The sequence below is a fragment of the Bemisia tabaci genome, chromosome 5, assembly GCF_918797505.1.
Source record: "Bemisia tabaci chromosome 5, PGI_BMITA_v3".
Classification (NCBI taxonomy): Eukaryota; Metazoa; Arthropoda; class Insecta; order Hemiptera; family Aleyrodidae; genus Bemisia; species Bemisia tabaci.
Window position 1 is genome coordinate 26,171,272 of NC_092797.1, and position 13,130 is coordinate 26,184,401.

The 13,130-nt window shown below is 37.8% G+C and overlaps 2 protein-coding genes across 9 annotated transcripts in view; both read right to left on the reverse strand.

Moving 5' to 3' along the window:
• LOC109037403 (receptor-type guanylate cyclase Gyc76C) overlaps positions 1-8,566 on the reverse strand; it is a 98,621-nt gene extending 90,055 nt beyond the window's left edge. Inside the window, exon 1 of one of the 2 annotated variants that reach the window (XM_019052054.2) lies at positions 7,772-8,566. The gene's annotated coding sequence lies outside the window, so the exon portion shown is untranslated. The remainder of the gene's footprint in view (positions 1-7,771) is intronic. The other variant, XM_019052053.2, reaches the window with a different exon arrangement.
• Positions 8,567-10,254: 1,688 nt separating this feature from the next.
• Positions 10,255-13,130, reverse strand: part of LOC109037478 (guanylate cyclase 32E) — a 141,716-nt gene continuing 138,840 nt past the window's right edge. For all 7 annotated transcript variants that reach the window (XM_019052177.2, XM_072300479.1, XM_019052176.2 and 4 more), the window contains one exon: positions 10,255-12,451. In XM_019052177.2, the coding sequence (XP_018907722.2) occupies positions 11,742-12,451 (710 nt within the window). In that variant the 3' untranslated portion in view covers positions 10,255-11,741. The remainder of the gene's footprint in view (positions 12,452-13,130) is intronic.

Sequence of the window (13,130 nt, forward strand, 5' to 3'; positions counted from 1 at the left end):
AAAATCCAATATGGCGGCCAAAATTGACTTCATGGTGGGAAAATGACCATAGGTAGCTTCATACGCCGTATGAAATAGATGCCAATAGGTTTTATAGGTAGGGAATTTCAAATATAAGATAAGAAATTGTTCTTTGCTTATCGGGGAGATGCAGGGGGTGAGGAGGGGGCCCCAAGGCCTTCTCCTCTCCCCCTCGAAGCTTAAAATCCTTCGTCTAGAGGCTTTAAAATTCTGAGTAAGTAATTAAAATGAATGTCAAAACAGACATGGGCAAGGAACACTGAGCCACTGAGATAAGTTTTAGAAGAAAATAGGGTAAATCGCTAAGGAGCAATCGCGAGTTGGCAGCCCCCTTCCCCCTCTGGACTTGAAAATTTCAATGGTTTTGCCTTCTCATTATTTTTATCGGTTATGAATTCATTTTGACGTGCCCAACTGCCCATCCACACTCCGTTCTTTGCAAGCGGATTCCTAAGCTTACATCTCAAGTGGGAATGTGTCTTGGTTAAGGGAAGAAAAGTTCCTCGATCTCATCCCAATTTGAAACGTACCCCGTCTTTTGAAAGCTTCCTCTCTTCTTAAATTACACGCTCCCTCAGGTGCCAATATCACCGGATCTTTCATAAATAAAGGTTAACTGACAAGGTGGAAAACCTAAATGAATAATGCAAGTAATAACTTGTTGGAAGCTCTTGCGAAGTTGGGCTCCGGCTTTTCTCTCGCCGAAGAGATTAGACAACACCTAGAGGAGTTGGTACGTCAAGGATATGCTCCAAAAACAGATCTTAGAGATTTAGAAGAAGCAAGGTAGTGGATTTTCTCAAAGAAACAATACCAGGATGAAAACCTCCCATTGAATAGACGGACCCTGTGTTTCTTAGAGCTCACCTCCAGGCGTCCATATTTTGCATCAAGACGTTAGGCAGCCCCTGGCATTGTAATCCAGATTCGGATTGTGGCAGGAAAAATATTGGAGAAAAAGTCAGTTAAGTCGTATGCACTGGGCCACACTCAAAACATTTTTTCTTTAGATATTATTTTGACTTGAAGCGTCGTTTCTGGTCAACGACACTTGGTTTTTTGCGTTAAATTCTTGCGGATTGTACTTAAAACCTGTTTTTTGGAGTTAAACAAACGTTGTTTCACTATCTTTTTTTTAACTTGAACTTAACGCTAGCAAAACAACGTTTGTTTAACTCAAAAAAACCAGATTTTGTTCATGAGAAACTCATTGTCAGTCAATATGATATCCTAAGAAAAATTGTTTAGTGCATGTGTTCCAGAGCTATGGAGCAATGGAGCTATGTCTGTGCAAATGTGCTCAAAAAAGTTGCGCACCACCTTACACTTGTCGGACGCACGGTTTCAATTGTACCAAGATGTGCAAAGGCAACTTCGCCTTCAGGTACCTTTACTACTGGATTACCTTTGGGTACTCTAGAGTTCTGCGAAAAATTCGACCTTGAAGAAGAATACGAAGATGAAGGAGAAAGTACAACAATGTACACTGACACATAGTGATTCTTCACACGACAGAGAGGCGTTATTTTTCTGTTTTATAAGTCAATTGAATTTTCATTCTGGTCAGTGAAATGTACCTTAATTTATTTTAATGTGTTTAAAGGGAGTTATATCTATTCAAATTTATATTTATATATTTTGGTTGTTCTTACAAAAAAAAATTCCATTCAATTTTAAATGTTTAAGATTTTTTTTAGGGCGTACATCTCCGTCTTAATTTTATTTTACTTATAGAAAGTTGCCCATGCGGCAAAACATTTTCGGTAACGTCCACTTTCCGAGAAACTCGGCCACTGGAGCCGAGATTTTTGATCCCTGCGGCCAAAATTCGGTAACACTATCAAAAACTACGCATTGTTATGCCGGGCTTTGGGCAATTTTAACGAATTTTAGCAGCTGGGACCACTAATTTTGGCCGCAGTTGCCAAGTTTTTCGGGATTTAGATACTGCCGAACACTTCTTGTATTGTGTATTCGAAATTTTTTGCCTGATTAAGTACTTTGCGATGGTTTTTCATTTATTCACTTTTGGCTGTAGAGGAAATATCTTGGGTTTCTAAACCCCCTTAATTAAAGTGCTTTAGAAACTTTACTGTTTGTTGATTCAATGCTTTGAAGTATGAAATGCTTGGCCAGTGTTTTTCAATCTATGAATTTAGGTTTGAATGATCTGTCGTGCTATGCCTGTTTTATTGATACTTTCGGAAAGTTACGGCTACTCCTAGAATAATCCTTGAATTTATGAAATATTTTGCATCAATATCTCAATTCATTTTTAGTTTGAAAAAGAAGTTGATTGTGCCCCTAAAAAGGAAGTTTTTTGCGCCCCTTTGCTCATTCATATGGTATTCTGAATCATAATCTGAAAACTATAAAACATTTTTCGGAAGCACCCGCACCCCGGAAAACTCGCGACCTGGAACTGTTATTTTTGGTTCCAGCTTCCGCAATACGACAAAAATTCTGAAAGTTAGGCACTAAGTTTGTGATGAACTTTTGTTAGTTTTGCCGACTTGCAGTAACCAGAAACGAAACTCTTGACTCCTAATTCCAACTTTTTCAGGATGAAGATATTGCAGGAAACTGGCTAACCGTGAACTTGGCGTTGAATTTCCTATATAATTTCCTACAAAATGTCCAAATAGTTCAGCTTTCCACAATCCAAAAATCATTATCTCAGATTTACGGGAAGAAAATTCCTTTTCAGTACAGGAGCATGCTGGAAGGGTTGGGGCTCCTTTAAGTATGAAAAATTAATTGGTCTCTTTCATTCCTTGTAATTTTTGTTCCTTCTGTATTAATAATAAATTGGTTCTTCATTTCCTAAACATTTCAAAAGAAATCGGGCTGTTCTTATAATCGAAAAGACCCTATTCTCTCAAAATGAGGAATATTTAAAAAGTTTTTTCATGTTTTCATTAGGCCATTTAAGGTTTATGGCAAAGAACGGAGTGTGGATGGGCAGTTGGGCACGTCAAAATGAATTCATAACCGATAAAAATAATGAGAAGGCAAAACCATTGAAATTTTCAAGTCCAGAGGGGGAAGGGGGCTGCCAACTCGCGATTGCTCCTTAGCGATTTACCCTATTTTCTTCTAAAACTTATCTCAGTGGCTCAGTGTTCCTTGCCCATGTCTGTTTTGACATTCATTTTAATTACTTACTCAGAATTTTAAAGCCTCTAGACGAAGGATTTTAAGCTTCGAGGGGGAGAGGAGAAGGCCTTGGGGCCCCCTCCTCACCCCCTGCATCTCCCCGATAAGCAAAGAACAATTTCTTATCTTATATTTGAAATTCCCTACCTATAAAACCTATTGGCATCTATTTCATACGGCGTATGAAGCTACCTATGGTCATTTTCCCACCATGAAGTCAATTTTGGCCGCCATATTGGATTTTGGGGCCCTCCCTTAGACCAGATGACCATTTCAATGTGAAATTCGAGTTCTACGACCAAAATTACCTATGAATAGACATCCCACTCGGGGTATTAAGGAATTTCAAAATTTTTGGACCCCCGGCGGCCATTTTGGGAGGCACCCTGAGCCTCCCCGAAGGGTCTAGCACAATTTCTGACTTCATATTCGTTATTCCCGACCCAGAAAACCTATCTGCGGATATGTCATACAGTATATACAGCCATCTACGGCCATTTTCCCGCTAAGGGGCCCATTTTGGCCGCCATCTTGGAATTGGGGCCCCCCCTTAGGTCGGAGAATTTTTGGGATGTAAAATTCGGATTCTACGACTAAAATTACATATAAATCGACACCTCAGTCGACTCTGTAGGAAAATTTATAATTTTTCAACCCCCCGGCGCCCCTTTTGGGCGCCATCTTGAATGGGGGGCGCCGGATTGATTTTTGAACTTGACACCATCGAAAATCTGATTCTACGCATCAAGACGAAGAGATTGATGTATCGAACACAATATTTTCACAATACTGCAGACAAATTTACACTAGCAACTCTACTACGCGGCCCGATGCGATCGCGATCCGCTTATCGCCGCGAAAAAGGACGACTATTATTGGGAGAGTGAGATCACTATTCACGCAGCCGGGACATGCCCCCTTGCAACAGGCCTTTGAGGCCACCAAGAAAGACGCCCCCGCCCCCGCGTGAGACGGCACGCGCCTGGAAAATTTATCCTCTCAGACAGGGTTGCCACAAAATTAAGAAAATTGAATTCCCTGACACATTGAGTCACCATCCGGCCAAAATATCACAACAGGGTGTGTAGTAAAACAGGCTGCCCAAAAAACAGTACTTTTACTGTACATTTTCGGTATAATCCCAAGAAATTCAGTACTTTTTCAGTACCTCCAATTGGCGAAATTCGAAAAATTTCAAATATTTGGATTTCGTCCTCAAATTGCGACAAAAAAGAAAAAAAATGACAAGATTCCGGACCTCCTTGCGGAATTTCCGCACTGTTTCAGTACTTCCGGACCGCCCTTAAAAAATCAGTATTATTTCCGGATTTTCCAGAAATTCCGGACTTGAAGACACCCTGCACAAGCTCCACGACGCTTCAAAATTTTCGCCGCCATTCGATTTTTTTACAGAGAAATTTTAGAGTGAATCTGTTTGAGAATTTCACTGAATTTCATCGGCAGCACGAAAAAAATTCAGTGAAATTTTAGGACAGCTTCGTTGGACAATTTCTCGGTAAAAAAGATAAAATGGCGGCGGAAATTTTCCAACGTCGCATGGCGCTTGTGATGTATGTACTTTGGCCGGAAGGTGATGACTTGAGTAAAATTCCCTGAAAATTAAAGATACGCCATAGGGCCAAAAAGACACAATTTGAAACAGTTTCCAGGCAAAATTTGATGTTCTGAACGTCAAATCCACTCTAGAAAGCTAATAACGGTAAGTTAACAGTTTTTCCCTGATACTATCGTCGTTTGCCCTTACATTTCCAGGTTTTCCTGGACTTTTTCAAATTCCTTGATATTTCCCTGAGACACTTGGGTAAAATTCCCTGACAAAATTGAAGATACGCCCACGGCCAAAAAGACATGATTTGAAACATTTTCCAGACAAAACATGTTTTAAACGTCAAATCCATTCTAGAAAACTAATACAGATAAATTAACAATTTTCCCCTGACACTTCCAGGTCTTCCCTGACTTCTTAAAATTCCCTGACATGTCCCGGTATTCCCTGACTGTGGCAACCCTGCGCGGATTACCATGATCCACATACAGAGAAAATTAGATGGACGCAGTTTCTGATTTACGCCGTGACGTGGGTGGATACGATATGGCGCCAAGTATTCCTGCAAAATCCGAAATTCAAAGCATGAAAAACGGGCCGTAACGACCTTTGTTTTGGCGTAAGTACTTAATGCAACAAAAGCTATGATGGGCCTCTAGACAAGGTATGAATTAAAGCACAACACTGTGTGCTTCATCTTCAAAATTCAAGGAAAACGAATCGCACAATGGGAAGTCCGATATTCAACTCTTAAATGAGATAGGAGGGTCTTCTATTGAAACTGATTAAATGACAAAAATAAAAATGGCGTTATTTGTAGAATCGAATTTTCACTTGATCCATGTCAAAAAGACTTGCTAATGCCTCACTCAGAAGTTTGTTGCAAAACTCCTGGTTGCATAAATCGTTATTAAGAATAGGAATTATATAGATTAAAAAATAATTTTTCTACTTTTTTCGCATTCCTTGAGTTACCTGAGTACTTCTATTCCGAAAACTGAAAAAATTCATGGAAACTGGGCAGGTATCTTTTAAAAGCCCTCAGTTCTCTGGAATTCTGGCTAATCTTCTCAAAATTCTTAGTTGCCTATGTGAATATTTTTGTCTTCTGATCATTAAAATTGATTAAAAGCTTTTGCGGAATATTTTGAGCAACCCTAAGAAAAACTTTTGACAAAATTATGCAAAAATTTTAAATTAGATTTGTACGTTCTGGAATGATTGAGTCCAGGGGAAAAAGCTTTGACGTTACAGCCAAAGTTTTCAAGTAGGTAAACCAAAATAAAATGTAAATGATCTAATCCACATTCCTACGACGTGTAACATCTGGAGAGTGATTCTCTGTCTCCCTAAATTGGAAATTGGCAAGTCCCTGAGTGTGCAAGAAGAGCGTACATTAATTCAAATAATTCAGCGCCTAAATGACATTACTTGCTGTCTTACACTGAGAAAATGACAATTACTTCATTGACTCTGAAGGACTTCTTCCTCCTGAACAGGATAAGTATGCACCTAAGTATTGTGTGTTTTTATTGTTGGACTTCCACCAATGAGAAATTGCTGTTGGCTTTCAAACTCCGAGTCAAATGTGACAGCTGGGCAAAAGAATGAAAGTCATTGCTCTTATGATGGACCTTGGAACGGTCGCAAACAGTTTGTAAGTCAGAATAGCCCTTACTTACTTATGTGTGCATAATATAGTTTTTTGGGGACATTCAAAAATTTGAAAAAGAAATTCAATTGAATAGGTGCACACAGGTACTAAGGAAAGGCAAAGAAGTGTATTTTAAAACCCAAAAAAAATGACTTTCACTCAATTTTAGGGGGATCTTCTACTTAACTCGTCGACTTCTTCTTTGTACTGTATCTTTTAAACATGACATCAACTGAGGGCTTAGAGGACAAGGCTGACAAGTGCAGTTGTTGCTTCCTCAAGAAGTACTTGTACAAAGTTTCAAAATTAAGTACATGGAGCCTTACAGCAGAAAGGAAGTTTAAACTCACTTTTTGATGCTTTAAAGTTGGATTTTAGTTGTGAATGCTTCACACGATATACTTTCAAACTAAATCTAGTTTCAAGTTCATGAATATCTCAATTTTTTTGAAGACTGCACTCATGCGCCTTGTCCTCAAAGCCCCTCAACAGAGTAAATACATTCTGTCCTTCCCTCCGACTGGGGTCTCACCAATGTGGTGCCCGCGCTCACCACTATATTTAACTGTACGTGTTCACTATTTTGCGAGTTGATTGTTGATGATAGTTATGGGTAAGATGAATTTGTGAAGTCGTCACAAATGTTCACGAGTAAAATTCTTTCGTGATAACACACCTTTCACACCATTTGCATTTAAAGGTGTCTACATTCAATAGTAAATGAAGTTACCTAGATTGTACCTACATCACGTAAAAAAATAAATGCGGAAAGAATCATAGAAATCCGTTGATAAACTTTTCATTGAGGAGTTAAGTACCTTCGATCATAAATACATACTGACTAATCTGTACTTTGCGAATAAGATCCATGTTTTCACAGCTATCAATGTGAGATGGCTAATCATTTCAAGAGAATGGAGTCTTCACACAAGAAGCACCATGCAATAATCTTTGGGTCATACTTTTCAGTGATGTGGAGGGCAGTTCCAGCATTGAAAAAAAAAAAAAAGAGGAGTGAGAAGCAGAGAGAATTTTGATCGACAATATTAGACAATGCTCCTGATAAAACTTTTGACAGTATAGCGCTGTGTTTCACAATCAATTCTGACGCTACAACTGATAAGGAAGAAAGTTCACAAGTTAAAAGAGTTGCCTGGTCTAATTCACGCAGCAATCCTTAGGTAAAGACTTCATTCAATGCAAGGCTGCTTCAAAGAAAAAGCGTCTTAACTTTCATTTGAACTGCTTGAGTAAGTTGTTCATGAGAGATAAAAGCCGTTCCGAAGGACAACTCTCTAGACACTCTGACTTGATGCAGTTACTTAGTTAAAGTAGGTGTAGAAAAGTACAAATAAATTATAAAAAAATCTTACTTGGGACTGACAGGAGAGTTGCTGAAGGCAGCAAGCTCAAAAGTGAGGAGTCTTCCATAAAACCTGAGCAAGTTTTCTCTGAGAAGTCAAGTCAAGGAGTTCTGCTTGCGGGAGGACGATGAAAACACGTAAATCTCCACAGTGATAACACAGCTCACAGCACAGGATGAAAGAGAACAATTAATGATACACGGTCTAAAAATAACACAATTCGACACTGAGCCGTGGACTCATTTTTTCATAAAATTTTCCCAGGAGGAATATGAAACAGAAATACGTGGAAGGATATCCTCACCGCACTGTATAGCACCGTACACACACAGATAATCCGACAGAAGGGAACTTTCGACCAATTCTGTAGCGAACTGAAAAATTGAAATCACCAACTTCTCGGAGAAAAAGTAAACAAACACGCGCCGAACCTACGGAAAAAGCGAACAGCGGAAACTTGAAGAGCACGAGAATGACTAGTTGTTCAGTTAGCACGGGCTCGGAGAAAAATTGCAGCTCATAATCGCGAAATCATTGAAGCATGTTTGACACAATCGTAAAATACACGGGACACGGAAGAGATAACACGACACGAAGGAAAACCATCTTGAAGAGTGTGGAGCAACAAGTGAACTTCACTCAACGCCCCCCACCATGTTTTCGTAAGCACTTTTGAAATTCCGACGCCATCATGCATCACGTGTTCTCCTTCCACCAATCAACTTCTGCCGCCCTACGCATTGCCGCCAAATTTAAATAACCGCCATCCCCCTTTCTGAGCATGCTTCTTGAGATTAATTAAAACCTACCCTCGCCGCCCTCATATGATCGACTGCGCACCACGGCAGCAGGGGTCCAATGACAACCCTCGCATTGAACTTACTTTGGCGCGCCGGTCTGAAATCAAACTTAGCTCGAGGTTCAATTATTCATTCCCTTTCCTTTCACATTTTTTTAAGCCTCACTCTGCGCTGTCTCATCCCCTCTCTTGACTTTAGACTTTCATGCATATTCATCTATATTTTGTAAACTTTATGCTGAAACGAAGTCTCAGGTATCTGCAATGATGAGGATCTTTGACATGACGGCAAAAATAACTTGAGGCTGTTTAAAACTTTAAAGAATATCAATTAACAAGACTACGTGTACCTAGATGAATCATGAGAGAAGCACAGAGGACGCCTTATAAGCAACAGATTACGTCAAAAGATGATAAGGCAGTTGAGGAACATAAAAAAGTTAGTTTTTCAAAGCTGATTTTAAAGAGAAACAACAGACCAATTGGAAAAATTATTATAGAATTGAGTATTGACAGAATAATTGGAGAGAGCGCAGGTTGAATACCCTTCCAGATGGATGAGAAAGCTGCTTACCCACAATAATTCAGTAGGATAATTTAGAAATGACTTCATTTAGCAGCTATAGTTTTTTTTTCCTTTCAAGTTGCATTGGTCTCTGGGAATCCATGATACCTTCTTTGAATGTATCTCTATGTCCTTGCTGAGAGATCAGGTGCTATAAGTCATTTATTGAAAATTCAAAGCATTAAAATGTTCAATCACAGATAGTATCTATGCACGATGGACAGAGAGATATACTCAAAATAAAGAAAAGTCAGGGAGTATCTTTGTCTTGGGACCTTTGTCTGACTTTGATAGAGCAGATACATCTTCAAAATACTGATAGCGAAATAATAGCTTTAAATCAATTTTATGATGGCAATATTGGGCATGTTTATGGCAAAAGGAACTATGTAATTAAAACTGAATTAATTCAAAAGGAACTACTTATGTGCATAGGATTTCTGTTCGTCTTGATTCCTTCTGGTATTATTTAGACCCGAGTCTGTTTTCCTTTTATCTAGTCAGTGTGGCACACTTTGAGCATTATGATGTACGCATTTAATGTTTTAAAATGACTCCTGATTAATTTTGAAATCATACCTAATTTTAAGAAAATATAGCAACGTGAGTAAAGAGTATAAAATTGGAAGAATGAGTAGGTTTTTTAGGTTTTTTACCACACCAGCTGCGTGGACGATATCGAACATTATCTAAACGCGGGTATAAAACGCCTTCTTACCACAAGATATGCAATACGCTATTGAATTGATGCTAAATAAGTTGCTTGCTTTTTCAAATGAAGGAGTTCAGAAATGTTCAGCACAAACCCAGTGATGTGATCAATATCGACCTCATATTTACGGGCTCCAACAAAAGAATTGTGATGATTCTAAGGATTTTTTTCTTTTTTTCTAATGATTGATAACAGTAACGAACTTTTCTTAAGATAAAATTATCCACCTTAATTATGATCGGCAAATCCTGTTCTTTTCAAATATTTGATTAAAAATGGAGAAGGCTCCTTTCCAGACTCTATCTTGGATTTACTAAGCCTTTTATTAGTGAAAGCCTGCAACAATGCAATAACTAAATAACTATTCACTCAGCAGGAATTAAAGTAAACAATTATTTATTTTTTCAACCATTGAGACAATAACACAGTCAGAGAGCTCTCAAACATTTTGCGAGCAGTAAAGGGACTAAACCTTACATAGAGATTTTAAAAATCATTTGTTCAATTAAAAATCTAAGTCAAAAGCAATTTAACTAATAAAATATCTATGTTCTAAAAACTTCTACCTAAGTTAACTTACATGTCAGGAATGTCACAGTGAGCACGAAGGTTTAGAAAATTATAAGGATTCAGAGAAAGTGGTATTTTATTTGGTTACATTGTCTGTGGGCATAATTTTGATGTCATATGTACTTCAAAATGATGTTTTTTCTTCCATTTAACAATAAATCAATGTGAAGGCAGTAAATTTTTAAGGCAAGCAGCTACGGCCTCATTCTGCATTTTCTCTCTGCCAGATTTTAAATAGTTCTCTCCAGTTGATCACTGGGATATGAATGAAGGGATGAAAGGCCAAGAGCATTATGACCCAGTAAAAATTTGTAAAACTCTTCTCCCCTCTAAATAAAAAAAGTGAAATTTTACAGAATCAATCGATATTTATCAATTAATGCCTTAAGATAGATTGAAGAATTATACTGCTCCTTCGTAAAATTAGTGGGTAAACTACCATCCTTCATTCTGATATCATAAATTTTATGATAAATTTTCAAAGTTTCCAATCGAAATTAAAATTCAAAAAGTATTTAAAAGAGATAAAATTAGAAAATAAGTAACGTCAAAAACTTAACTCAGCTAATGATTCATAAGTAAAAGAAGGACACAATAATATTTTGCAGTTTCTGAGACTAATTGCAGGAAACTATATCACTTTCAGAAATACTTCTTCACTTCCAGAAACACAATTAGCAAATATTTAAAACCTAATCGAATGTTATGATAAAATACACTCAGATTGAAAGTATGAGGAGTACCTGACAGAATATGAATTAAAAAACTTCGAGTGCCCATCTATAAATTTGATAAAATTTCAGTCTTCCAATACACTGACAATACTTACTATTACACAGAAGGGCACTCAACTTGAGAAGTATAGAAATTCAATACCCAGTGCGCAAATGCATAAAAATGCACTGTTTTGCAAAAAATACCCCGTATGAGAATGGTGAAAAATAAAGCCTTTTTGTACCATCACTTGCGAAGTACATTTGGACATCTTAGTTTCTTGTCTTGCAGTTTATTTTTGAAAATAAAAACCAGAGAATATCCTTTATTCCTTCACTTTTAAAGAAAATTTAGAGTAAATTTTGAGTACTTATGTAAGTTTCTGAGTTGTTTTTTGTGTAAGGTTTTTTTTAAATTGTCTTTTGCTTGACTGCATTAGAGAGTTACATTTTACGCTGGATTGAATCTGGCGTAATACGGCGCTAAATCGAATTTCTGCAGATAGTTTCTTGGTTGAAGTCAATTAAAAATTCTCCAAACCTAACATTAAGCTAGAGATCCACAAAGTTTGTACAGAAAAATTGGTTGCATCTAGGAAGTTTACGAAGAAACATTTTCATCAGTCCTTACACTGTTCATTGAAACTCAGAAGGGGTATTGAAACACTGTCATCATTCAATGATCTGATGTCAATATCCGTTCTATCAGATTTAAGTGACAAAGGGAGTACTGGGCACAATGAAGGAACACTTGTTGACAGCAAATCTATCCGTTTCGATGTTTTTGAGGAATTATCAATTTCAACCCCATTCACAGTCGGAATAATATCCTTAATACAAGGACAAGATGCACTAAAGTGCCGTTCACAAAACAGCTCATCTAGTTCCATCACACCAGAGGGTCGTCTCTTTGCTGGACTAGAATCAGAGATAATCTCTAGAGAATCACGAGGACATTTCAATTCTGGATTATTGGCGAACCTTAACCTTTTAGGCGACTCTAAGCTGACACATCGCGATAAAAGGGTCTGAGTATTTGTTGCAGGATTCCGATGTTTCAAACTGCTTCTCGGTAATCCATTACCGCGCTGTGGATATCCATTGCTTTCAAGGTTTTTTGTTCTCTTCAGAATGTTCTTGTCCAAGTCAGCTCGCCACTTGTCTCGCTCAATATTACGCCTTTCACGATGACTGTGGTCTTCTTTTAGTAAATAGTGTGTTGTGACTAGACCTTTCCCTTTCATCTCGATTTCGCCTCTTTTCTCCAACAAATAACCACCAAGAGCCTTCAGCAATTCTTTGGTTTCATTGCTGCAGTGAATCTTCAGTGCTGTAAAACATATAAATACGTAAACTGACTTGGTAAAACACAAATATTAATTATTTTAATTTAACGCTTTCGTGGTAACTTGTGAACCAAGCCTGTAGAATCTGCAGTGATGGTGCTTTCCGGGAAAAGGATCCACTTGCGTATGGGTTCTTTTTCAGAAATTGGAAAAATTGGATTATTGCATTTTGCAAAAAGGAACCAAGAGCAATTCAATGTTGCTAACATTGTGCAACATACATTCTTTGCAATTAAATATCTCGGTTGTCAAACTTTAGACAATCACTATGGCCATTTTGGTTAGTTACTAGCCATCATCAGGTGAACTAAAATCAGAGACAGAGATGAATAGAACAGAAGCTAAAAAATTTTCAATGCACTATCTCCAGCGGCGCGTTGCAAAACAGCCAAGTGTCAGTAATGTAATTTATTTACATCAATAGCTGAATTTGTTTCTGCATAAATTTCTTGGAACAACTAACACGAGGCTCCCAAGCTGCCGCCTCCAATCAGGCTAAAAAAATTTGAACAAACTCTTTGGGTGAATCCATTAGGACCATATTTTCAAAACAACATGGTCCTAATAGATTCATCCAAGGAGATAGTACAAATTTTTTCAGCCTGAACAGAGGCGGCAGCTTGGGAAGTTCCTCTTGTAAGTTACATCTGATTGATATAATTT